At 39.3% G+C, this 26,734-nt stretch overlaps 1 protein-coding gene and 1 pseudogene across 1 annotated transcript in view; both read right to left on the reverse strand.

The window, feature by feature from the left end:
* Positions 1 to 2,145: 2,145 nt before the first annotated feature.
* The window catches only part of MRPS14 (mitochondrial ribosomal protein S14), a 29,077-nt gene continuing 4,488 nt past the window's right edge, over positions 2,146 to 26,734 (reverse strand). The window contains exons 2-3 of the mRNA XM_026509311.4: positions 19,073 to 19,231; positions 2,146 to 2,613 (exon numbers count right to left, since the gene is read on the reverse strand). Of these exons, the coding sequence (XP_026365096.1) occupies positions 2,431 to 2,613; positions 19,073 to 19,231 (342 nt within the window). The 3' untranslated portion in view covers positions 2,146 to 2,430. The remainder of the gene's footprint in view (positions 2,614 to 19,072; positions 19,232 to 26,734) is intronic.
* Positions 4,898 to 14,369, reverse strand: LOC113262802 (swi5-dependent recombination DNA repair protein 1 homolog; annotated as a pseudogene).

A 26,734-nucleotide genomic window follows, 5' to 3' on the forward strand; every position in this document is an offset into this window, starting at 1 on the left:
ATACTTACAAGTGACTTTAGAACATGGTATTTTGACTCTCCATTGCTAGTGCAATGGGAGTCCAAGAACAAACCCAGAGAAGTTTTAACACTATGATCACTTATTGTTAGGAGTAAAATCAGTAGTATACGTTGAAGCAATTTTTATGTATTATATGATAAAGGTAATGAATAAGTCATTAGGAACTTATACTTTAACAAGTACAGAATCAATACAAATTTACCATTTTTTTTAAATGCACATTTCTTAGCAACATCCGCCAAAAGGGCTTAAAGGCAATGACAATTCAGAATTCAGTAGCAAACAGCAACACCCTTAGTGCTCAGATGTGGTCTCTAAACATTTTGTACTAAAAGGACCAGGGACCCTTAAAAAAATGTCTGAGGCAGAAAATACACAAGGTAAGCCCGAATTATCTTATCCCAGAAAGTGATGAAATACCAAAAATCCTTCATCAAGTCAACAGGATACAGGACCCGACAGTGGGAGGACAACCAGAAAGGTGCCTTCTGATGGGATGGGAAATAGTACACACACACTTGTGAAAATTCATTCCTAAAATACTAAACCCAAATCTAGTCAAGCCTCTGAATGTAACTACGAGTTTTTAGGGACGGGAATAAATTAAAGGACACATGAAGAAGCAAACAGCCAAATGCTGGCCATTCTATACGACAAATGACCTGGCTCTTCCAACAAACCAGTGACATGAAAACAGGAACGAGAAGCACAGCAACCAAACAAAATCGATGGATCCTGCTTGCACGCCCAAGTCAAATGAAAACAAATGAAAAGAGGGTGTCCTATCAATGATACGCCAGAAATCAACAAATGTTCTAGTTATAATCTGATTAACCCTAGTTACTAGCTGGGATATTAGCCAGAGCATTCCAGTTGGTAAGCCGTAATATAAATTTGGGAAACATGAATCCAATGTTTGTGAGAATTCCCTCACAGCTTCACCTCCACTGAAATTCCAGACTCTGCTATCCAGCTGCGCACCAGTCTTCTCCGCTGGAAAGACACAAGCATCTCAAACAGCACCACTGAAACCTGAACTCATGCCTGGTTTCCTCCCAACTGATTGTTTTCTGCCCATATTCTCTATCTTTGGGTTGCCTTCTGCCATCCATCCAGTCACCCTTACCAGAAACCCACAGGTCCCTTCACCTCTTCAATATAATCAGTGTCTAAGTCTTGCCCAATTTCTAAGACTTTTTAAAATCTATCCTCTTGTCTGCCTTAACTCCTTTGGTTCAGCTGGTTTTCCAGAATGATTACAACATCCTCCTAACTGGTTATCTTGCATGGAGCCTTTCCGCTTGTGGCCTAGATCGACCACACCGCTGTCAGTCATCTGGAGAGCAACTGATAAGATCATTCCTCTGCTTAAAACTCTCCAATAGCTGGTATTTCAGTTTAGTCTTACCTTTGCAGAATGTGGTGTCTTCCATCATATGGCCTTTGTCTTGCGTTTCGTATTTCTCATACCACAGAGGGGCTGCAGTTGCACTCTTTGATGTCTTTGCACCTCCGCTTCCCTGGTTCCCTCTGCAAAAATCTCATCCCTTGCCTCTTGATATAAGTTCAGATGTCAGCTACGGGAACACTTTCCTCGTTAAGTGGGTGCTTCCATACTATGCCCTGGACATTTCTATCACTGCGCTGAGCACTGGTGAGTTACTGAACAAGACAATCTTTTACTACCCTTACTCATTTTTGTTACAGATCAACCAGAATAAAGAAAATATATAATATTCCAACAAACCTTTTCCTGTTTGGATAGATTTTCAGAGGCTTTAAGAGATGTTTTGTTCTAAAGGCTGAAGATGGAACAAGAAACATTTCGTGCTTCTGCCTTTTGTCCAGCTCCACCGAGAATTGGAGCATGAGTCAGATAACCAAGAACATCAGTTGTACCTCCTAACGCATCGTTTCCCCAGCAAGAGCTAGCAGTACAGTGCACTGTGCAGGTCAGGGAAGCCAGCCCACGATTACAAATGGCCACAGATGAGCTACTTGTCCATGAGTTGCATTAACTTTTAGATAATATTGCTTTATGACATAATTCCCTTAAAAATACAGGAACCCTCATATGTTGCTAAAAGATTAAGTGTGAAGGAAAAGGCAGGCATATAGAGAACATTTTCACAGAATATTTTTTATTACTCTACTCCTCGTACTATGTATGGAAACAGTATGGTTAATTTTTAAGTCCAAGAGAAGAGAGAATTCACAGATAGCCAGCATTCACTGACAGAATGAAACACCCAAATTTCTTAATCTAAAATTAAAAAGTAATTTAACCACAGGCAGCATCAGGCAGATTAGACTCCCACGCTGGACCCCTAAAACACTAGGTTTTCTAGACACTCGAGAGGGCACTTCTTGCCAGAACTGGTCTCCCTGCTCAGCAGGTTCCAGAGCGGGTCACCATATTGCTCGCTGGACCCCCGACAGCTGCCCATGGTCCGCTAAGTGACGGAAGACAATACGACTGAGCCTCCAGCGCCGCTTCACACCACGGGGACGGGACGTCATAACACACCGATTTCGGATTCTAACAGGGCAGCTATCCCGGGGAAGGGCAGCAATTTCTTCATCGGCCACCTCCTAAGGGAAGTCACAACATTACTACACAGATCACATGCAAACAGTTTTTTTTTTTTTTAATGATTTTTTATTATATTATGTTAGTCACCATACGGTACATCCCCGGTTTCCGATGTAAGGCTCGATGATTCATTAGTTGTGTATAACACCCAGTGCACCATGCAATACGTGCCCTCCTTACTACCCATCACCGGTCTATCCCATTCCCCCACCCCCGTCCCCTCTGAGGCCCTCAGTTTGTTTCTCATAGTCCATAGTCTCTCATGTTTCCTTCCCCCTTCTGATTACCTCCCCTTTCTTTATCCCTTTCTTCCCCTACCGATCATCCTAGTTCTTATGTTCCATAGATGAGAGAAATCATATGATAGTTGTCTTTCTCTGCTTGACTTATTTCACTTAGCATTATCTCCTCCAGTGCCGTCCATGTTGTAGCAAATGTTGAGAACCCGTTCTTTCTGATAGCTGAGTAATATTCCATTGTATATATGGACCACAACTTCTTAATCCAGTCATCTGTTGAAGGGCACCTCGGCTCCTTCCATGATTTAGCTATTGTGGACATTGCTGCTATGAACATTGGGGTGCATATGGCCCTTCTCTTCACTACGTCTGTATCTTTGGGGTAAACACCCAGTAGTGCAATGGCTGGATCATAGGGTAGCTCAATTTTTAACTTTTTAAGGGACCTCCACACTGTTTTCCAGAGTGGCTGTACCAACTTGCATTCCCACCAACAATGTAGGAGGGATCCCCTTTCTCCACATCCTCTCCAACAATTGTTGTTTCTTGCCTTGTCTATTTTTGCCATTCTAACTGGCGTAAGGTGGTATCTCAGTGTGGTTTTGATTTGAATTTCCTTGATGGCTAATGATTTTGAACATTTTTTCATGTGTCTGTTAGCCATTTGTATGTCTTCATTGGAAAAGTGTCTGTTCATATCTTCTGCCCATTTTTTGATTTATTTGTTTCTCGTGTATTGAGCTTGAGAAGTTCTTTGTAGATCTTGGATACCAGTCCTTCATCTGTAGTGTCATTTGCAAATATATTCTCCCATTCCGTGGGCTGCCTCTTAGTTTTTCTGACTGTTTCCTTGGCAGTGCAGAAACTTTTAATCTTGATGAAGTCCCATAAATTCATTTTATCTTTTGGCAAACAGCTCTTCTATATGCTTAAGTCCATGCATAGAGTGAGGGAACAAAGGGCTAGATTCACTAATGTAGCCAGTTTGCCCAAAGAACCTTAGACAGAGTAGTGAACCTTAACCTCGGGGTAGAAACAAATAGACCAGAAAAATGACAGAAATGTCTGGCATGCTCCCAGTACAATTTTTTTTTTTAAAGATTTTATTTATTTATTTGACAGACACAGCGAGAGAAGCGAACACAAGCAGGGGGAGTGGGAGAGGGAGAAGCAGGCTTCCCGCAGAGCAGGGAGCCCAATGTGGGGCTCGATCCCAGGACCCTGGGATCACAACCTAAGCAGAAGGAAGATACTTAATGGCTGAGCCACCCAGGCGCCCCTCCCAATACAATTTTTAAAAATTTTATAGGAATGTATCACAGATACGCAAGAATCCACAAACTGTTACGTGTAAAGCTCATTCACTTTCAACAGAACAGCTCTGTAATAAGCAACTGGAATACAAACCTGATCAGCACCCCAGGCCCCAGCTGTGCCTCCTAACACCACAGATGAGTGCCTCTTATTTAGATTTTATATAAATCTAACCATACAATAGGCATTCTTTTTTATTCATTTCTCTTTGGCTTCTTTCATTCAATAATATGCTGGAGAGATTCATCCATACTGCTGCATGTGTTGTAATCTGTTCGTTCTCATTGTGGTGATTTTCACTGTATGAATATACCATTTTTCATTTATCCATTCTACAGCTGATGGACATCCGGGTGGTTTCCAGTTTTGAGCTATTATGAATAGGGAAGCTACATAATTTTTTTTGAATCTTATTTCTATTGAAATATACCTGAAACATGGCTACATTGGTTTCAGGTGTACAGCACAGTGATTCGACCCGTCTATCCATTATGCTGTGCTGACCGCAAGGGTAGCTACCATCTGTCTCCACACCACACTGTCACAGAACCACTGACTACATCCCCTGTGCTGCGCCTTTCATCCCTATGACTTATTCATTCTATAACGGGAAGCCTGTACCTCCCACTCCAATCCTGGCAACCATCAGTTTCTTCTCTGTATTTATGGGTCTGTTTCTGTATTTTTTTTTTTTTTTTTAGATTCCACATGTAAGTGAAATCTTATGGCATTTGTTTTTCTCTTATTTCACTTAGCATAATGCCATCTAGGTCAATCCATGTTGCTGCAAATGGCAAGATCTCAATTTTTATGGCTGAATAATATTCCATTGTGCGTGTGCACACCCCCCCCCCCAAATCTTCTTTATCCATTTTTCTATTGATGGACACTTGCATTGCTTCCATATCTTGGCTATTGTAAAGCTGCAGGAAACACTGGGGTGCATGTGTCTTTGAATGAGTGTTTTTGTTTTCCACAGGTAAATACCCAGTAGTGTAATTACTGAATCATATGGTGGTTCTATGTTCAATTACTTGAGCAGCCTCCATACTGTTTTCCACAGTGCCTATACCAACTTATATTCCCAACACACACTAAGTTTCTCTTCAATCCACATCCTTGCCCATACTTGTTATTTCTTGTCTTTTTACTTCTAACCATTCTGACAGGTGTGAGGGTGACATCTTGTAGTTTTGACTGGCACTGCCCTGATGATGAGTGATGGGGAGCATCTTTTCACGTGTCTGTTGGCCATGTGGACGTCTTCTTCGGAAAAATGTCCATTCAGGTCCTCTGCCAATTTTTTCCCCCTCTGCCTATTTTTAAATTGGATTATTTGCTTTTTGGGTGTTCAGTTGTAGAAGTTCTTTATATAACTTGGCTACTAATTTCTTACCATTTGCAATATATCATTTGCAAATATCTTCTTCTATTCAGTAGATGTCTTTTTACTTTGTTGATGGTTTCCTTTGATGTGCAAACACTTTTATTGTGGTGTTAGTCCCAATAGTTTATTTGTGCTTTTGTTTCCCTTGCCTGAGGAGACATAGCTAGAAAAATGTTGCTACAGTCAATGTCAAAGAAATTATTGCCTATATTTTCTTCTAGGAGTTTTATGGTTTCAGGTCTCAAATTTAGGTCTTTAATCCATTTTGAGTTTATTTTTATGTATGATCTAAGTGGTCTAGTTGTATTCTTTTGCATGTAGCTGTCCAGCTTCCCAACTGCATTTATTGAAGAGACTGTCTTTGCCCCTGTTGTACATTGTTGCCTCTTTTCTCGTAGATTAACTGAATTTATTTCTGTGCTCTCTATTCTATTCCAATTATCTGTATGTCTATTTCTGTGCCAGTACTACACTGTTTTGATTATTATTGCTTTGTTGTATATCTTGAAATCTGGCACTGGGATACCTCCAGCTTTGTTCTTTCTCAAGATTACTTTGGCTATCTGGGCTCTTAAGTGGTTCCATAAACATTTTAATATTATTTGTTCTAGTTCTGTGAAAATTGCTGTTGGTATTTTGATAGGGATTACACTGAATCTGTAGAATGCTTTGGACAGTATGGACATTTTAACAGTATTAATCTTTCCAACCCATGAGCATGGAATATCTCTCCATTTGTATTGTCTTCAATTTCTTTCATCAGTGTTTTATAGTTTTCAGAGTATACGTCTTTCACCAACCTGGTTAAGTTTATTCCTAAGTATTTTGTTGTTTTTGGTGCAATTGTAAATGACACTGTTCTCTTAATTTCTCTTTCTGCTACTTTGTCATTAGTGTATAGAAATGCAACCAATTTCTGTCTATTAATTTTGTATCCTGCAACTTTACTGAATTTGTTTATTATTTCTAATAGTTTTTTGATGGAGACTTTAGGGTTTTCTGTAGTATCATGTCATCTGCAAATAGTGACAGTTTAACTTCTTCCTTACCAGTTTGGATGTCATTGATTCATTGATTCATTGTCTGAATGCTGTGGCCAGGACTTCCCGTACTATGTAGAATAAAAGCAGCAAGAGTAGATATCCTTGTCTTGTTTCGGTTCTTACAGGAAAAGCCCTCGGTTTTTCACCACTAATACATTTTGGTTTAAGTCATTTGGAAAATATGTAAACATATTTCTGTTGTCTCCCCATATGTTTTTTTCTCCAGCTTTACTGAGAGAGAACTGACATGTAACATCATAAACACACTGTGGTAATCTGATACATGTATACACTGCAAAATAATTACCACAGTAAGGGCTACTGAACACCTTCATCATCCCAAATAATTACTTTTTGTGATGAGAACATTTAACATTTACTCTCTCAGCAACGTTCCAGCATGTAATACAGTATTGTTAACTATAATTTCCATTTTATATGTCAGATTCTCAGAACTTACTCATCTTATAGAGAGAAGTTTGTACTCTTTGCCCTAGATGCCCCATTTCCCCTACCTCCCAGCCATCGGTAACCACCAATCTAATCTGTTCCTATGAGCTCAACTTACTCCACTTTCCAAATATAAGTGAAATCAAACAGTATTTGTCTTTCTCTGACTTATTAAACATAATGCTCCCAAGGTACATTCATGTTATTGCAAAAGGCAAAATACTACTGCATATTGTGTGTGTCTGTGTGTGTCCCACATTTTCTCTGAATAAGTATCACATTCATTTGCTAACACTTAGGTTGCTTCCAGGTCTTGGCTATTGTGAATACTGCTGCTGCGAACATGGAGGTGCAGATATCTGCTTGAATTACTATTTTCATTTTCTTCAGATACTCAGAAGTAGAACTACTGGACCATATGGTAGTTCTACTTTTAACTATTTGAGGAACCCCCGGGTTTCGGTAATTAGTGCATCAATTTACATTCCCACCAACAGTGCACAAGGGTTCCCTTTTCTCCACATCCTCACCAAAACTTAACCTTTGTCTTTTTGATAATAGTCATTCATTCTAACAGTTACGAGGTGATAGCTCATTGTGGTTTTGACTTGCATTTCCCTGATCATAAGTGATACTGAGCATCTTTTCATGTACCTGTTTGGGACACCTGTAGGTCTTCTTTGGAAAAATGTCTATTCAGGTTCTCTGTTCATTTTTCAACTTAAGGGGTTTTGGCTTTTTTTTTTTTGGCTATTGAATTATAGGAGCTCCTTATATATTGTGGATATCAGCTCCTTATATATTTTGGATATCAGCTCCTTATATATTTTGGATATCAGCTCCTTATATATTGTGGATATCAGCTCCTTATATATTGTGGATATCAGCTCCTTATATATTGTGGATATCAGCTCCTTATATATTGTGGATATCAGCTCCTTATATATTGTGGATATCAGCTCCTTATATATTGTGGATATCAGCTCCTTATATATTGTGGATATCAGCTCCTTATATATTGTGGATATCAGCTCCTTATATATTGTGGATATCAGCTCCTTATATATTGTGGATATCAGCTCCTTATATATTGTGGATATCAGCTCCTTATATATTGTGGATATCAGCTCCTTATATATTGTGGATATCAGCTCCTTATATATTGTGGATATCAGCTCCTTATATATTTTGGATATTAGCACAGGTCTTTTGCTGGGCAGAAGCATTTACTTTTATTCAGTCCCACTTATTTTTGCTTTTGTTGCTTGTGCTTTTGGTGTCATAGCTAAACAATCACCGCCAAGACTAAGGTCAAGGAGCTTTTCCCTTATGTTTTCTTGTAGAAGATTTACAGTTTCAGGTTTTACAGTTAACTTTTCACACATTTCGAGTTAATTATTGTGAGTGGTGTAAGATAGGGGTCCGATTTCATTCTTTTGCACATGAACATCCAGTTTCCCCACACCATTTATTAAAGCAACTATTCTCTCCCCATTGAGTAGTCTGGGTTCCCTTGTTGAATATTTGTTGACCATATATGAGTGGGTTTACTCCTGGACTCTTGGTAATCTTCCATTGTTCTAAGTGTCTGTTTTAATGCAGTATCATATGATCTTGAATATTACAACTTTGTAATAAAGTGTTTTTTTCTTTAAAGATTTTAAGTAATCTCAACACCCAATGTAGGGAGTGAACTCATAACCCTGAGATCAAGAGTCACACATTCCACTGACTGAGTCAGCCAGGAGCCCCTATAATAAAGTTTTAAATTAAGAAGTGTGTTGCCCCCAGTTTTGTTCTTTCTCGGAATTGCTTTGGCTATTCAGGGCTCTTTTGTGAATCCATATGAATTTTAGGATTTTTTTTTATTTCTGTGAAAAATACCATTGAAATTTTGATAGCGATTACAAGAAGTCTATAAATGGCTTTGTGTAGTATGGGCATTTCCTTTTCTTTTCAAGACTTATTTATTTTAGAGAGAGAGAGGACGGGCAGAGCGAGGAGCCTGCCACGGGGCTCGATCTCACAACTCTGAGATCATGACCTGAGTTGAAAGAGTCAGACACTAAACTGACTAAGCCACCCAGGTGCCCCAAGTATGGACATTTTAACAATCTTAATTCTTCTGATCCATGAACACAGGACATTTTTTTGTTTCTGCCTTCTTCAATTTCTTTCATCAATGCCTTATAGTTTTCAGCATACAGATCTTTACCCTTCTTAATTTTATTCCTAAGTATTGTACTGATTTTGATGCTATTGTACATGGTACCCAGGCGCCCCAAGATGACCATATGATTTTTATATTTCATTCTATTAATGTGGTATACTGTATTTGTTGGTTTGCATATGTTGAACCATCCCTGCATCCCAGGGATACATCCCATTTGATCATGGACGATGATACTGTTAATATGCTATTGAATATGATCTGCTAGTATTTTGTTGAAAATTTTTGCATCTATATTCTTCAGGGATATTGGCCTATAGTTTTTCTTTTTCTTTCTTTCTTTTTTTTTTTTTGAGAGGGAGAGAGGGAAAGGGGGAGAGAGAGGGAGAGAGAGGGAGGGAGGGAAGGAAGGAAAGAAGAAGAGAATCTTAAGCAGACTCCTCACCCAGCACACAGCCCGATGCAGGGTTCGATCTCACAAACCTGAGATCATGATCTAAGCTGAAATCAAAAGTCAGAAACTTAACCAAATAAGCCACCTAGGCACCCCTGTAGTTTCTTATGGTGTTCTTATCTGGCTACAGAAGCTTGCATTAAGGATCTCTCAGTAGAGATTTATTCTCATATATGTGCATATTAGTGTGTGTGATTATATTCACTTCGATATGACAAGTATGACTGACCCTGTGCTAGACTGTGAGAAAGCACAGTAATTAACATATTAAAAGTGCATAAGTTAAATAAGAAAATGCATATATGAAAGCCACTAAATTAAACTATAAGCATTAAAGAATATTTTCTTGGCACTTTATTCTTTTTGGTGTAATTGTAAATGGGATCGTTAATTACTCTTGTTGCTACTTCATTATTAATGTATAGAAATGTAATAGGTTTCTGTATATTAATTTTTTATCTTGCACCTTTATTAAAATCATTTATCAGTTGTTAATTGTTCTCTGATGGAGTCATTTGGGTTTTCTTTTTCTTTTTTTAAGATTTTATTTATCTTAGAGAGCACGCATGCACGCCACATACAAGTTGGGGGAGGGGGAGAGGGAATCTCTCAAGCGGACTGTGCTGAGCGTGGAGCCTGACACAGGGCTAGATCTCATGACCCTGAGATCATGAACTGAGCTGAAACCAAGAGTCAGATGCTTAACCAACTGAGCCACCCAGGTACTCCTGGATTTTCTCTATATAGTATCAGGTCATCTGTAAACAGTGACAGTTTTACTTCTTTACCAATTTTGATGCCTTTTATTTCTTTTCCTTGTGTGACTGCTGCAGTTAAGAGTTCCAGTACTATGTCGAAGAGAAGTAGTGAAAGTGGACATCCTTGTCTTGTTTCCTAACTTAGTGGAAAAGCTTTCAATTTTTCACCACTGAGTGTGATGCTGCCTGTAGATTTTTCATATATCACTTTCATTCTGTTGAGGTATGTTCCCTCTAAATCCACTTTGTTGACTTTTTTTTTTTTTTTAAGATTTTATTTATTCGACAAAGATAGAGACAGCCAGCGAGAGAGGGAACACAAGCAGGGGGAGCGGGAGAGGAAGAAGCAGGCCCACAGCAGAGGAGCCTGATGTGGGGCTCGATCCCAGAACGACGGGATCACGCCCTGAGCCGAAGGCAGACGCCCAACTGCTGTGCCACCCAGGCACCCCACACTTTGTTGACTTTTATGACGAATGGCTGTTGTATTTTGTCAAATGCATCTACTGAGATGATCATATGGTTTTTATCTTTCTTGTCAGTTTGAGTATCATGTTGACTGATTTGCCAAAAGTGAACCACTCCCGCATCCCTGAAATAAATCCCTTTGACCGTGGTGAATGACCCTTTATTGTTGACATTGCTTTGCTAATTTTTTTTTTTAGTATTTGTTTTTTTAAAGATTTTATTTATTTGACAGACAGCAAGAGAGGGAACACAAGCAGGGGGAGTTGGAGAGGGAGAAGCAGGCTCCCCACTGAGCAGGGAGCCTGATGCGGGGCTTGATCCCAGGACCCTGGGATCATGACCTGAGCCAAAGGTAGATGCTTAATGACTGAGCCACCCAGCAGCCCCGTAATTTTATTTTTTTAACCTATGTTCATCAGAGATTTAGGCCTGTGGTTTTCTTTTTTTGTAGTATCTCTGCCTAGTTTTTGTATTGGGTAATGGGGGCTATGTAGAATGAATCTGGAAGTTTCCCTTCCTCTTTTAATTACTGGAATAGTTTGAGAAGAATACATATTAACTCTTCTTTAAATGTTTGGTAGAATTCACCTGTGAAGACATCTGGTCCTGGAATTTTGTTGGGAGTTTTTTGATTACCAATTCAACTTCATTACACTAGTAATAGGTCTGTTCAAATTTTCTATCTCTTCCTGATTCGGTTGTTGGAAATTGCAGGTTTCTAGGAATTCATCCATTTCTTCTAGGTTGTCCAATTTGTCGGCATATAATTTTTCAAGTATTCTATTGTAATCAATTGTATTTCTGTAATGTTAGTTGTTATTTCCTCTCTTTAATTTCTGATTTCATTCCTTACTTTTTCTTGGTAAGTTGGGCTAAATGTTTGTCAATTTTGTTTATCTTTCCAAAGAACTCAGCTCTATCATTGATCTTTTCTACTGGTTTTTTTTTTTCACGTCTATTTCATTTATTTCTGTTCTGATCTTCATTATTTCCTTCCATCTACTAGCTTTGAGATTTGTTCTTCTTCTGGCTCCTCTAAGTGTTAGGTTGTTTATTTGAGATTTTTCTTGTTTCTTGGGGTAGAAACAAGCCTGTGTGACTCTAAATGAGCCTGTAGGACTCTAAACTTCCCTCTTAGAAAGGCCTTTGCTGTGTCCTAAAGATTTTGGACTTCACGGTTTTCCTTTTCATTTGTCTCCACGTATTTTATTTTCTCTGTTTTTTTCCTCATTCATTTGTTGCTTAGCATCATGTTGCTTATCCTCCAAGTGTTTGTGTTTTTTCTTGTAATTTATTTCTAGTTTCATACTGTTATGGTCAGAAAAGATGTCTGATATGATTTCAATCCTCTTATGTTCATTTTTTTTATGACCTTACATGTGATCTATCCTAGAGAATGTTCCCTGTGTACTTGAAAAGAATGTGTATTCTGCTGTTTTTGGATAGAATGTTCTATATATGTATCTGTTAGGTCTGTCTGGTCTAATGTGTCTTTCAAAGCCACGGCTTCCTTATTGATTTTCTTTCTGGATGGTCTACCACTGAGGTAAATGAGGTGTTAAAGCTCCCTACCATTTTGTTTTACTGTCAATCTCTCCCTTTGTATCTATTAAATATTTGCTTTATGTAGTTAGGTGCTCCTATGTTGGGTGCAGAGATATTTACAATTACTATATCCTCTTGTTGGATCGATTCCTTTATCACTATGTAATGCCCTTGTCTCTTGCTACAGTCTCTGTTCTAAAGTCTTATTTTTTTTTTTTTAAGTTTTGGACATACGAACACATTTAATTACCTGCTACACCATCCTGATGGAAATATGTGGGAAATAGATGGAAACAAGGTTCATGAACTTAGGAAACAGGCAGGCATTTTTAGATCACTTTAGGTTTAGAAATTTACCAGACTATTTTTTAATACTTAAAATAAAACTTTTTTACCACAATAAACAAAACAATGTATTAAAACTGACTTCCAGGGGCACCTGGCTGGTTCAGTCAGTGGAGTATGTGACACTTTGACTGCAGGGTCGTGAATTTGAGCCCCACATTGGGTGTAAAGATTATTAAATAAAAACTTTAAAATAAAAAGCTGACTTCCAGAAATGCCCAAATTATTATTATTATTATTATTATTATATTATTTTTAAAAGATTTTATTTATTGGACACACAGCGAGAGAGGGAACACCAGCAGGGGGAGTGGGAGAGGGAGAAGCAGGCTTCCCGCAGAGCAGGGAGCCCGATGCAGGGCTCAATCCTAGGATCCTGGGATCAGCCTTGAGCCGAAGGCAGACGCTTAATGACTGAGCCACCCAGGTGCCCCCCAAATTATGTTTTTAAACATAATCTAAGTTTCTTTTCACATTTCTTTAAATGTCAAGTTTTCTTTGGCAAATTTATCCAAAATACTAAATTTTAAATTTTAGAGCTTAGTGATACAACAGAGTGCCTTAAACTGATGTTCATCAAGATACCTTTCTCTCAGTCCTAATTGTTTTTACCTTCCTTTTAAAATGTATTATCTTTTAAGTTGTCATTCCCAGAAATACTGGAGAAAAATATTATGAATTAAACACCCACAAAGTCTTCTTCGTTTCTGTTATAGTCTAGGAATTTATCATCTAACACACAGTGGTCTGTCAGCTGAGTAAGGCTGGGTTTCTCCTCAGACAAGGCTAATGCAACTCATAAAGCAACAGCAGCCTGAGACAGGTCAGTCTTCGATCTGTACATTTTGACCAGTTTTAGCCTCCGAAGAAAGTGTGTTCTTTCTCCTCAATCTTTTCACCAATTTTGCTTTTTCATAATCCTCGTTTGGGAAGATCTTCACTTACAAAGCCACTGTGGAGATCGCTGCATGCCTCAGTACCAAGTGATTCAGATTCACATGCACTGATATTCTTTTTTTTTTTTTAAGGTTTATTTTTAAGTAGTCTCTACACCTGACCTGGGGCTCGAACTTACAACCCTGAGATCAAGAGCTGCATGCTCTATCAACTGAGCTAGCCAGGCACCCCTGCCCTGATATTCTTGAAGATATTTTTCAAATATGTACTTTCTTCAAATTCACTGTCTGAATTTTCCTGAAATACCAAACAGTTTTCTTCTGTTGAAGATGCTGGTGTCTCTGGAAAAATCTGATCGTTTTCTTCATTACTACTTTAAGAGGTTTTACCACACTGCAACAGGAATTAAATGAAGATCTAGTTTTCCTTAATCATTCTCTAAGTGTTGCATTTATAGCTTGTTTTCCTGAACTGCTTGTACGGGGAGATGGTGGATTGGCACAGGCCTGCGGAGTGCTAGGTAAAATCACAGCTGAGTCGGATGGGCTTTCCAGCTTGAGAAAGAAACTTTGGTTTACCTCTCCCTCTGCCATCCCCAGAGTGCAGAAAACACGCCTAAGGTACTGTTAGCCTGACTTTTTTTGTTTTTCACTTCTATTTGCATGGTATATGTTTTTCCATCCCATCACTTTCAGTTTGTATATATCTTCAGGTCTTGAAGTGAGTCTCTTGTAGGCAGCATGTAGATGGGTCTTACTTTTTTATCCATTCCAGTCACTCTATGTCTTTTGGTTAGGGTGGTTAGTCCTTCACATTTAAGTAATTACTGATAGATATGCACTCATTACCGGTTTGTTAATTGTGTCCTTATTGTGTTTGTCTGCTTTTTTCTTCTCTTGCTCTCTTCCCTTGGGGTTTGATATTTTCTTTAGTGTTATGCTTGGATTTATTTTTTGTCTATCTACTTTAATTTCTTCATTTGTGGTTACTACTGGATTATATAACATCTCGACTGTAGTTTAAGTCTGAACTGAGCGCACTAAATTCCCGCCTTCCATGTTTTATGTATATGATGTCATATTTTACATCTTATTTTGTGTATCCTTAGACTAATTTTCATAGACAAAACTGATTTTAGTACTTAACTTTTCAGGTTTTAACCTCCATATTGGCTTTATAAGTGAATAACCTACTACTTTCAGTATGTTTGCCAATTTAACCAACAAGGTGAAAAATCTATACTCTGAAAACTGTAAGACATTGATGAAAGAAATTGAAGACAACACAAAAAATGGAAAGATACTGCATGGTCACGGATTGGAAGAATTATTATTATTAAAATGTCCATATTACCCAAAGTAATCTAGATTAAGTGCAATCCCTATCAAAATACCAACAGCATTTTTCATAGAACTAGAACAAATTTGTTCTAGCCCTGAATAGCCAAAGCAATCCTGAGAAACAACAAAGCTAGAGGTAGCCCAATCCCAGATTTCAAGATATACCACAAAGCTATAATAATCAAAACAGTATGGTACTGGCACAAAAACAGACACAGGAGGTCAATGGAATAGGAAGCCCAGAAATAAATCTATGCTTTTATAGTCAATTAATCTATGACAAAAGAGGCAAGAATGTACAATGAGGAAAAGACAGTCTTTTCAACAAATGGTGTTGGGAAAACTGGACAGCTTACCTGCAAAAGAATGAAACTGGACCACTTACTTATACCATACACAAGAATAAACTTAATATGGATTAAAGACCTAAATGTGAGACTTGCAGCCATGTAACTCCTAGAAGTATCCTGGATATCAGCCTTAGCAATTATTTTTCTAGATATATCTCCTCAGGCCAGGGAAACAAAAACACAGATAAACTATTGGGACTACAACAAAATAAAAAGCTTTTGCACAGTAAAGGAAACCATCATCAAAACAAAAAGGCAACCTACTGAATGGGAGACAACGTCTACAAACAATACATCCGATAAAGGGTTAATATTTAAGGTATTATAAAGAACTTTTACAACTCAATTCCAAAAAAACAAATAATCCAAATAAAAAATAGGGCGAGGACTTAAACATTTTTTTTTTCAAAGAAGACCTATAGATGGCCAACAGACACATGAAAAGATGCTCAACACCACTAACGATCAGGAAAATAAACATCAAAACCACAATGAGGTATCACCTTACGACTTTCAGAATGGGTAAATCCAATGTTGCCAAGAATGTAGAGAAAATGGACTCCTCCTATACTGTTGGGGGGAATGTATATTGGTGCAGCCACTGTGGGAAACAGTACGAAGTTTCCTCAAAAAATGAATAATAGAAGTACTATACAATCCAGTAATTCCACTAGTGGGTATTTGCACGAAGAAAACAAAAACACTAATTCGAAAGAATACATGCACTCCTACGCTTATTACAGCCTTATTTACAATAGTCAAGATATAAGCAACCCAAGTGTCCAACAATAGATGAATGGATAAAGAAGACGTGGTGTGTATATAGAATGGAATATTACTCAGCCTTAGAAAACAAGATCCTGCCATTTGTGACAACATGGATGGACTCAGAGGTCATTATACTAAGTGAAATAAGTCAAACAGAGAAAGACAAATTCCATATGACTTCACGTATAGGTGAAATCTAAAAAACAAAACAATACAACAAATAAACTATAGTAGAAATTGACCCATAGAACAGAATACTGGTGACTGCCAGAAGGCAGGTAGGTGGGTACATGGGCAAAAGGGGTTAAGGGAAGTGGAAAGTACGGGCTTCCAGTCATGGAATGAATAAGTCACAGGGATGAAAGGCACGGCATAAGGAATAAAATCAGTGCATTGTAGATCGTGTTACTTGGTGGCAGATGGTAGCCACGCTAGTGGTGAGCACAGCATTTTGTAGAGAGTTGTTGAATTACTATGCTGTATCCCTGAAACTAAGAGAATGGTGTGTGTGAACTCTACTTCAATTAAAAAACAAAAAAAGATGGGGGTGGGGGCGCCTGGGTGGCTCAGTCGTTAAGCGTCTGCCTTCAGCCCAGGGCATGATCCTGGCGTTCTGGGATCGAGCCCCACATCGGGCTTCTCTGCTGGGAGCCTGCTTCTTCCTCTCCCTCTCCGTGCTTGTGTTCCCTCTCTCACTGGCTCTCTCTCTCTCTCTGTCAAATAAATAAATAAAATCTTTAAAAAAAAAAAAAAAAAAAAAGATGGGGGTGCCTGGGTGGCTCAGTCGGTTAAGCATCTGCCTTCAGCTCAAGTCATGATCCCACGGTTCTGGGATCGAGCCCCACATCAGGCTCCCTGCTTAGCCGGGAGCCTGCTTCTCCCTCTGCCTGCCACTCCCCCTGCTTGTGCTCTCTAATAAATAGATTAAAAAATCTAAAAAACCCAAAAGACAAAAAAACAAAAACAAAAACAAAAAAACAAAAAAAGATGGGATGCCTGGGTGGCTCAGTCGGTTAAGTGTCTGCCTTCAGCTCAGGTCATGATTCCAGGGTCCTGGGGTCAAGCTCCACATTGGGCTCTCTGCTCATTGGGGAGCCTGTTTCTCCCACTCCCAGCTCATGCTCTCCTCCCATTCTCTGTCGCCATCTCTGTCTGTCTCTCTCTCAAATAAATAAATAAAACCTTAAAAAAAAAAAAAAAGTAATGTATGGAATTATTGAATCAATGTGTTAGTCACCTGAAAATAATAACACTGTATGTCAATTAATTTCAGTTTTTAAGAAAGAGGTATACATTTCCAGTTATAAAATAAGTAAGTCACAGAGATAGGGAATATAGTCAATAATATTGTAATAACGTCATATGGTGACAATGACTATACTTATCATGGTACACACTGAACAGTACATAGAATTATCAAATATATATGTTGCACATCTGAAAAAAGAATTATTATTTCCTAATTTCCAAAAGCTTATACATGTGTTCCCACTATGAAATACTTAGAGAATTATATAAGCACAACTGAGTCAATGAATGGGGGATAGTATGTGCTACAGAGTGGACTGGACAGGAGAAATCACCAGGCAAGTAAAGTTTCGTGGAGGCTGTCCCAGAAGAACAGCTCTAAGTTATTTCTGTATGTACGTACTTACGTATACATACATATATACCTCTCCTTGTTCCCAAAAAGATTTAAGTCAGTTTACAAATGAGGAAACCGAGGCATAGGGAACAGGAGACCATAGCGCGTGCTGTGAAAAGCCTGTTAGAAATGTGACATAAGTTTGATTTGTACACTACTGGGTAGGCGACAGAGTCAGGATCAGTTCCTACAACTTACAGAGTCTCTGAAAGGCTCCTGCTGGTTCTCATACCAGAGCCATTTCTTCTGGGGGTCTTCATCAATACTTCCTCCACAACATCTGGTTTCTCAGGGGCCACCTCTTTACTACTCCCTAAATATAGGCAAGTAGCTTAATGCCATACGGTAAAAGCCCTAACCCAGTAGTTCAGAGCACTCAGTTTTCTGCTGATCTGGCTAATCTAGACAAGATTCAAAAGAATTCACAGTACTGAATGGCCTGTATATTATTCAGCCAGCTTCTGTAAGTGGTTTTTTATCTTACTCTGAGCCTTTGATAGTTTGACTACCCTTGAGTTTGAGTTACACTCCTTGATAAGGCTCTTTTGCTTTGTTTCTTTAAAGGTTTATTGATTTGAGAGACAGAGAGGAGAGGAGCAGGAAGAGGGAGAGAGAATCCTGAAGCAGATTCCCCGCTGAGTGCAGGCAAAATCATGACCTGAGCTGAAATCAGGAGTCCGCTGCTTAACTGACTGAGCCGCCCAGGCGCCCCGATAAAATTCCTGAATGCAAGTATTCTATGTCACCAGATAGGTGCAAGACCTTATGATTCAGGAAGCCGGATAGGGCTGACATCCTCTTACTCAAGTTAAGGAGTACAAGAAAGGAAACCTAGATGGAAAGCCACCTTAGCAGACAGAGGTGGGCAAAGGTCAGAGAGGCAGGCTAGGAATTGTTGGGGGAGGAATACTGAAGGCCACCTAGGAGACACGTGGCCAGCCTCAAGGGTCAGCACAGCCTCCCAATGCCTTGACAGTTGAAAGAGGGGGAAGAAGTGGGGGAGACAGAGATCTTAGGTCAAAATAACTGCCAAATTTGTGTGGTTACCAGGCACCATTACTTTCTAAGGGCCATCCAATGAAGCAGTTAAAAGGCTAGTTAGGAATGAATAGTTCTCTTTATTCTGAAACTCACTAAAATCACTTCAAGGGTATGAATTTATGTTGACTAGGAGACTCTGATCATATTCTCCAGAAATTAAATTATTACTAGGTCACAACAGTATCAATAGTGCTCTGATTGGAGAATGATCTTGTGGTAGACAGGGGCATCTGAATTAGCTCACCTGAAGGTCTTTTGGCAAAATGGTATTCTTCCTGAGTGAATTGATCCGCAGCCTCTCATCTGCATATTCACAGGCCATTTTTCGTCTCTTCACATCACGCAACATTTTCCAGTCTACATAATAACCTCGAACTTGGCCTGAAGCTGAGGAAGGAACCATCTAAAAGACAAGGAACAAGGTGAAGGATTGTCAGACCTAGGCTCTGCCAGTGTCTCCCAACCTGTGATCCCTTCTATTGACTATTTATGACCTAATAGCTCTTTTTCTAATAATTTTGGATCAGTTTAATAGCTTAAATAGACTTAACTTAAAATAAGTAACTTCTACAAATGTACATTAATCCAAAATGGTGATAATTAATAATGCCAATAAGGTGTGTTGGAGAGTGAAAAATTTTCTTAGTTTTAATATAATTCTGTTTGCCTTTCACTTAGGCTAATAATTACATGGTTCAAAAACCAAATAAGAATAAAAAGAAACACAGTGTAGATTCCCTCCCACCTCATCCCTTACCTACCCAATGACCACCCCTCTACCTCCAGAGGTCCACCATTACTAGATCCTGTGTATCCTTCCAGACATCTTTGTCTACACAAAGACATATACATACTCCCTCTCCTATATTTCATGCCCTCCCCTTTTTCTCATTTAACAATATATCTTTGAGAGCTTTCATATCCATGTTAAAAAGTTTCTCCATTTTCTTTAGGTTGCATATTCCACTGTCCATACAGTGGACTTGACAGGGTTCAGGGCACACGACCTCAAAATATGGCACCTTGACATTACTGACTACTTCAAGCACAAGGAATTTGAGAAACAGCAGATGCAGGAAAGACTTGCAGACCTCTCCCTGAAGCAGGTGGTAAGACCCTCAGGTGAGTGATGTCCTCCCTATACCTGGCGGGGGGGGGGTGTTGGGGGGAATGGGCAACCTTATTACTGAAGATGGAGGGACACCAAGAGGAATCCGAAAGAACAGGCCTTGCTGTTTGCGGAGTTCACCACACTTAGCTCATACTCCTATCACACTTCCCCACAACTTCCCACTTCACCAGACCTCGCATAAATACTCAGGTTTAACCTTTTGGTCATCACTTCCTTAAAAAGGCTCATGTATGATGTAAAACTTACACATTTGTATGTGTTTCTCCTGTTCATGTCTTTTGTTACAGGGGCCCCAGCTGAGAACTTAGAAGAACAGAAGGAAATGATTTTTTCCTGCTCACGGATGCATCATTTGTTTAATCTGAGACCTCCTGGTGAACAGTGAGATCACACCTACCATTTATCGTCACAAACAATGGTGCACTGAGTAACCACCTACATAAATTACTTCACCTGCATTCCTACAGATCAGCAAGGTACGTTCTTGCAAGCAGAACTGCTGGAGCAAAGGGTACTTTGAAATTATCACTGGCCTAATATTTCTTAGCACAAGTTGTCTAGTAATAAGATAGTACGTTTCTCACTGTCACATGTTTACTTGGTAAAAAGAAACCACAGGCCCAAAATGGCATCACTTGGGCTGGGTCCTCAAAAAAGAGCTTGATACCTAATCTACTCGCAGTTTCAACCTCCCCCAGAAAAAGTCTTAACTGATTAGTCAGGAATTTTCTGATGGGTGCCAATTCATGCCACCTGGGCCCCATCCCCCCAAAGAAAGGTGAGGCCATCTGCATAAGACCTCCTGCTCTTCCCCGCCCAGGGAAAGTGATCTTGCCTGGAAACAACCCTTTTCTTTAGCTAATGATTTTCTTCCCCTACCCTCCTTCCTATTAAAAAAAAACAAAAACAAACAAAAAAAAACTCCCATTTTTTTTACACATCCTTAGAGCTCCCTTCTACTTGCTGCTGCCTGATCATGAATCAATTAATTAAGCCAAATTTACTTGGTTAAATCCTGTTTTTTAACAGATTTGGCCATAGCGTGGGGCTATGAATTGAACTTCTGATGGCATTCGGGGACAATGAGAAACACAGGCATGGCACCCTGTGAACCCTTTTGAGTTCAGTCCTTCTTGCCATTTCTGAGGGCCACTGCTAAGTCCCCCTAGGTTTCAGCTTTGCTCCTCTTGCACTGGAGATACTGATCTAATTGGCTTTCTAGTCCGGGGTTAATGGGTCCATCTAGACTGACGGGGATCCTAATAGAGCGCCTGTCCTTCTCACTTGGTTTATTCTGCAATTCCACATTGGAATCCCTTCCCCAGTTCCAGCCTGCGTTCCCCACTTACTGGGGTTTGCTGGTTTAGTCCCTTTCCCATTTCCTGTCTGCAGTTTCCCTGAATGGAGTCTGCTGACTTAGTCCACGATGGCGCACCCGGTCTTCTGTTGGCCAGTCTGCAGTGACATGTTTTCATTCGTGGTGTGGTGAGGTGCATGTTTACCTTGTTCTGTGTACATAAAGGCTATAGCTAACAGGGATCCTGAAGACCAAAAAGCCGCAAAAAATTGGTGGGCACAGGTCAAGCGAATGAGAGCGGTTAGAGTGCTTGCCATCTAACTCGAAGACTCCTGTGTTAGGGGAAGTTGGTCATGGAAAGGGTTAGATAGACAGCGGGTCACGAGCCAACCTCAAGAAACTCCCATGCAATGAGATACAATGTGAAACAACACAGTTCCCCACCCGGAAGCACACCCCTCCTACACAGGAGACTGGTTCTGAGAGACCCAAGGCTTAGCTGAAGCAGTTAATGTGCACACAAACACCAAAACAGACCAACACGGGGTGAAGGTTTTCCTTTCTTCTTGTTCTCTGTCCTAAGAGTTTTGGCTTTGTGACCAGCAAGAATATTCTCTGTGGTCTCCACCATCTGGAGGGTGCACTTACTGGGGTGCACATCTATGGCCAGTTGAACACACTGGGGATCTGGGACACACACTTACAAACAGAGCTCTCTTTGTCTGGCAGTGCCGGCTCTCAGGAGAGTTTGTCCTAAGAGGTCCCAGCCCATAATGGGCCTTTGTCGTCTCAACCTACGTTGCTTGTTAGCTCTAGAAAATCCAATTCCAGACTACCTGCCTGGGATCGCAGATTAGGGAGTTTGTGACTAAAGGTGATTCATGTTTGTGGGAGACTGGAGACCGTGTACACACATCATTCTTATCACCTATGCAATGAAGTCTTTGCTTTCTTATTCTTTGGAGTAAACTTTTGGATCAAGGGGGTGCATTATCTACATCCTCTGGATGCCTCTTGTCTTTGGGTAAACCATAAAAAGGCTTATTGGTATGAGTCGATATTAAATTAAATGTGACCCTACTTGTCAATGGACAGACAATGGACCCTTTAAATTGGATATATTTGAAAAAAAAATTCTTTAGAAAGAGCTCTCAAATGCCTTATTAGTATAATGGCTGGCCCCAGGGACTCCTTTGACAAGCTAAAAGAACAAAAATTAGACTTAAGACAAATAAGGTCCACATCCAATGAAAATCCCCCTCCTTAAAATCCAGCCCCATCCGCCTGTTTTAACTTCCCCTTCCCTACAAAATTTACAGAGAGCACTCAGCTTAATCTCTTGGTTCAAAGTACACAGGCTACTCCTGTAAATGCCAAAAGCCAGACAGTGAATTTAGCAGAATCACTGGGAACAAACTGTAGGGTTTGCTTTACCATAACCAATCCCCGCCAGCTGCATGCACGTTCACGCAATGATCTTTGTAGATATATCCTTGATACCTCCTCCCCCAACAAAGAATTCATGTCCCCTGAAAAGCAGCACACTTTTTAAGGTATAAAGCTAATACTTTATACTAATAGAAGGTTAACAGACACCAAAGTTGAACTGTATAACCAGAAAGTAAGTCTCGTTTGAATGGCTTTATTTTACCCAGATTTTACAAAGACAGAAATCTTTTGGTTCTCATTTTAGCTAAAAATCTGCCTAATAAGAAGAAATAAATCTAGTTAAAAAGGTGGGCCGGTTCTTTGATATTCAGGTTATAATCCAGTTCTTTGGAGAATTAAAAACTGTCTTTGTCTTAAGAATCTCTACAAAACCAGAAAGAAACTCTAGAAACAAGTCAAAAGCCATCTATCTTTACCAATGCCCAAACCTCCTCCCAAACCCTCCTCTCAAACTGTGCATATTATAAAATATATACATGCAAAACTTTAGGGAGAAGTTTCTCATCCCCCGCCCCCACCCCATACAGAGAGGTATTTGGAAATAAGGCCTGTACGTCCTCTCCACAAATACTAGTAAAAACAAATGCTATAAATTTTTGCTTACATCTTGTCTATTTGTGTCCATATATGTTGTAAATATGAGATATTTTCTCTACCTCCACAAGGTACTGCTAAAATTAATTAGTAAGAGAGCTCTACTTAGTTGGTTTGAAGGCAAGTGCTTGTAAAATTCGGGCATTCTAAAACTCTCAGAAAGAGAGAAACTAAACCAAATGTTTTTCAAGTTCATGTGATACGAAAAAATATTTGAAATGAAAACTAGTTTAAAACAGACAAGTCTTTCAAGGTATCAATATTAAATATAAAACTTTATTCTACCTAAGTTATCTCTTAGACATCTGCCCACCAAAAAATAATACCTTAGGATAATGACTTTGTCTAATGTTTAATAAAGTTTTGGTAGATAATCTAAACTTAATTATTTAACAAATAGATTAAAGAAAAAGTCTGAGCTAAATTTTTAAAATAGTGTCTCCAAATCTTTTGGGTAACTTGAAACCTTAAAGTTTTCCTAAGTTAAATAATGAGGTAAGTTAAATTCATTAAATATCTAGATCACTTCCAAATAAGACAAAATACTGAAACATTAATTATTAAACACAGATTTATCTACTTTTGGATTCTTATTAGAGAGAATCTAAAGGATATTTAGATATGTTAATGGTACAGGAAAAAATTTAAAAAGGCACACATATGCTTCTATATAATATGAAATGTATTCATAAATTTGCAAATTTAAGGAATGCTGGTTAACAGACCATTCACAATTGCTTATTTCTTAGTTTTCACTACAAATTAAAGTTTCTAAAGTTAGAAACTTGAATTAATATGTGTAATTAAAGCTACTAAAAACAAGGGAAACAGCTCTGTATGCCAAGAAAGGAGGATGTTTTCAGTAAAAAAAAAAAAAAAGTATGAGAAACAGAGATGGATTTTTTTGTTCAGGGGAAAAAAATTAATTTTGTCCTAAAACGAGGCTGGTTGTTTAAAGAAAAACAACAAAAACTGAATATAGAGGAAAAAAAGAGTCATAGAATGTTTGTGGAAAAGGAATATTTGAAAAGGAATTTTAATATGTGGTCAAGCTGGTTAAGATTAAAATAAATTTATTTTAAAAAATGAGTTTTGGGGTGCCTGGGTGGAACAGTCAGTTGACCATCCAACCCTTGATTTTGGCTCAGGTCGTGACGTCAGGGCCGTGAGATCGAATCCAATGCTGGGCTCAGCATGAGTCAGCTTAAGACTGTCTCCCTCTCCCTCTGGCCCTCCCCTCTGTGCTCCCACATCCTCTTTCTCTAAATACATAAAATTTTTTTTTAAAAAGGACACTCAAGTGACTGAGCCACCCAGACACCCCTAAATAAATAAAATCTTAAAAAAAAAAAAGAGTTTTAAGATACCTCAAAAGGGGTATCTGGATGGCTCAGTTCATAGAGCATGTGACTCTTGATCTCAGGCTCATGAGTTCAAGCTTTTGGGTGTAGAGCTTACTTAAAAAAAAAAAATGAAAGAAAGAAAAAGAGGAGTAGGTGCCTGAGTGGCTCCACACCATGTGGTGCCTACTTAAAAAAAAAAAAAAAAAAAGTTTTAACATCAAAAGCTGGTACCAGGGCACTTGGGTGGTTCAGCTGGTTAAGCATCAGACTCTCGATTACAGCTCAAGTTATATCTCAGGGTCATGAGATTGAGTCCCATGTGGGGCTCTGTGCTCAGTGGGGAGTCTGCTTGAGTCTCTCTCCTCCTCTTTCCTCCCCCATTTATGTGCATGCTCTCTCTCTCTCTCTCTAATGACCAAAGAGGAGTGCCTATGGCTCAGTTGGTTAAGCGTCTGCCTTCAAAAACAGTCTACCTGCAATGTCTGATCTGTTTAGGCCATAATCCTAAAAAAAACTGTTTGTGCTCCCAGAGGCTTCAGACCTCCTTGTGGACCCTTTGAACACCTGCAGCTGGACTTCATTTAACTGCCACTTAGTATGGGTGATCAATATGATGTACTGTATGTGTGTTTTCTAAATGGGCTGAAGCTTTCCCCCCTGCTGCAAGGCTGATGTCCCCACAAGAGCAAAGAAATGGTTAGGAACTGTATTTCCCACCTGGGGTATACTTTCCATGATCTTCAAAGACCAAAGCACCCACTTCACTGGGTAAATCATACAAACATTAACAAAAACCCTGCAAACCTTTTGGGATTCTATCAATATATGAAATTCTGCTGACCTCTTGTTGTCTCATGCTAGTATGACTAGCTACTGCAAATCTTTACTACCTTAAGCTAAACCCTATCATCAACAGGTAAATAAAGCTTTCTTTGAATCCCAGTTCAAAGGATCCTATTGGTTACAGTCTGGAACCCGAGGACTGGGCGTTTTGGAAACATCATCAGAGAAAAACAGCTCTCGAGCCCCGCTGGAAAAGACCTTACCAAGTGTTCCTGACCACTGACATGGCTACAAAACTAAAAGGTATTAAGCCTTGGGTACACTCAGCTAAAAAACACGCTACCTGACACCTGGTCCATACAGACGCTGCAGACCTCTAAATCAAATCGACAAGGAAGAGAAGTAACTGACACGGAGGTAGACTGCTTCCACCCGAGATGACAGATCAAGTCTTCACAATACAAACATAAAACCCATTCTCCTTTTCCTGTCCTTTAATCTGGCACTCCCTGGAAAGATGAACATCCTCAGGCCCTGGCTAAGAGGGGGTAACCTATTTTACTTCAGGCTAGGAGAAAATCTAACTGTGCTCTTAACTTTTCACAAGCAAAATAAGACACCTTATTGGTCGATTCCCCAGAGTTCACATTGTTGAGTTAAAAAGGACCTACCAGGAGGCTTTCATGACTCAGGATTTATTCCTTTTGATAGGTCCATATTTCTCTCGGGGATAAACATAAATGAGACTATGATCGAGAACTGCTCCTTAATTCTTAAAATTATTGCAAAATCTGTTGCTAAAGCAAAAGCAGCCCATTAAAGATCCTTAGACTCTCTAGCCAAAGTTGTCCTTGATAAGGAAATAGCTCTTGATTATCTTTTATCTGAGCCAGGTGTCGGTCCTTCCCGCCACCACCACCTGCTGTGCCGGGGTTAACACTTCTGAGGAAGCTGATGCTCACTTATGTGAGATCAAAGAACAAGTCACTTGTCTTAAAAAGGTAGCTCCTTCCACGACGCCTTTTTTTGACTTACTTAATTTTGAATAGTTTGGGTCTTGGGGACTACAGCTCTATAGTACACTCCATACACTGGGAATTATCTTGCTTATATTAATCATAATAACTTCCCTGGTGCACTGTATTCTCTCAAAAGTTTTATTTTTTATTTATTTTAAAGATTTTATTTATTTATTTGACAGAGAGAGAGACAGCCAGCAAGAGGGAACTCAGGCAGGGGGAGTGGGAGAGGAAGAAGCAGGTTTCCAGTGGAGGAGCCTGATGTGGGGCTCGATCCCAGGACCCTGGG

The sequence above is a fragment of the Ursus arctos genome, unplaced genomic scaffold (assembly GCF_023065955.2).
Source record: "Ursus arctos isolate Adak ecotype North America unplaced genomic scaffold, UrsArc2.0 scaffold_2, whole genome shotgun sequence".
Classification (NCBI taxonomy): Eukaryota; Metazoa; Chordata; class Mammalia; order Carnivora; family Ursidae; genus Ursus; species Ursus arctos.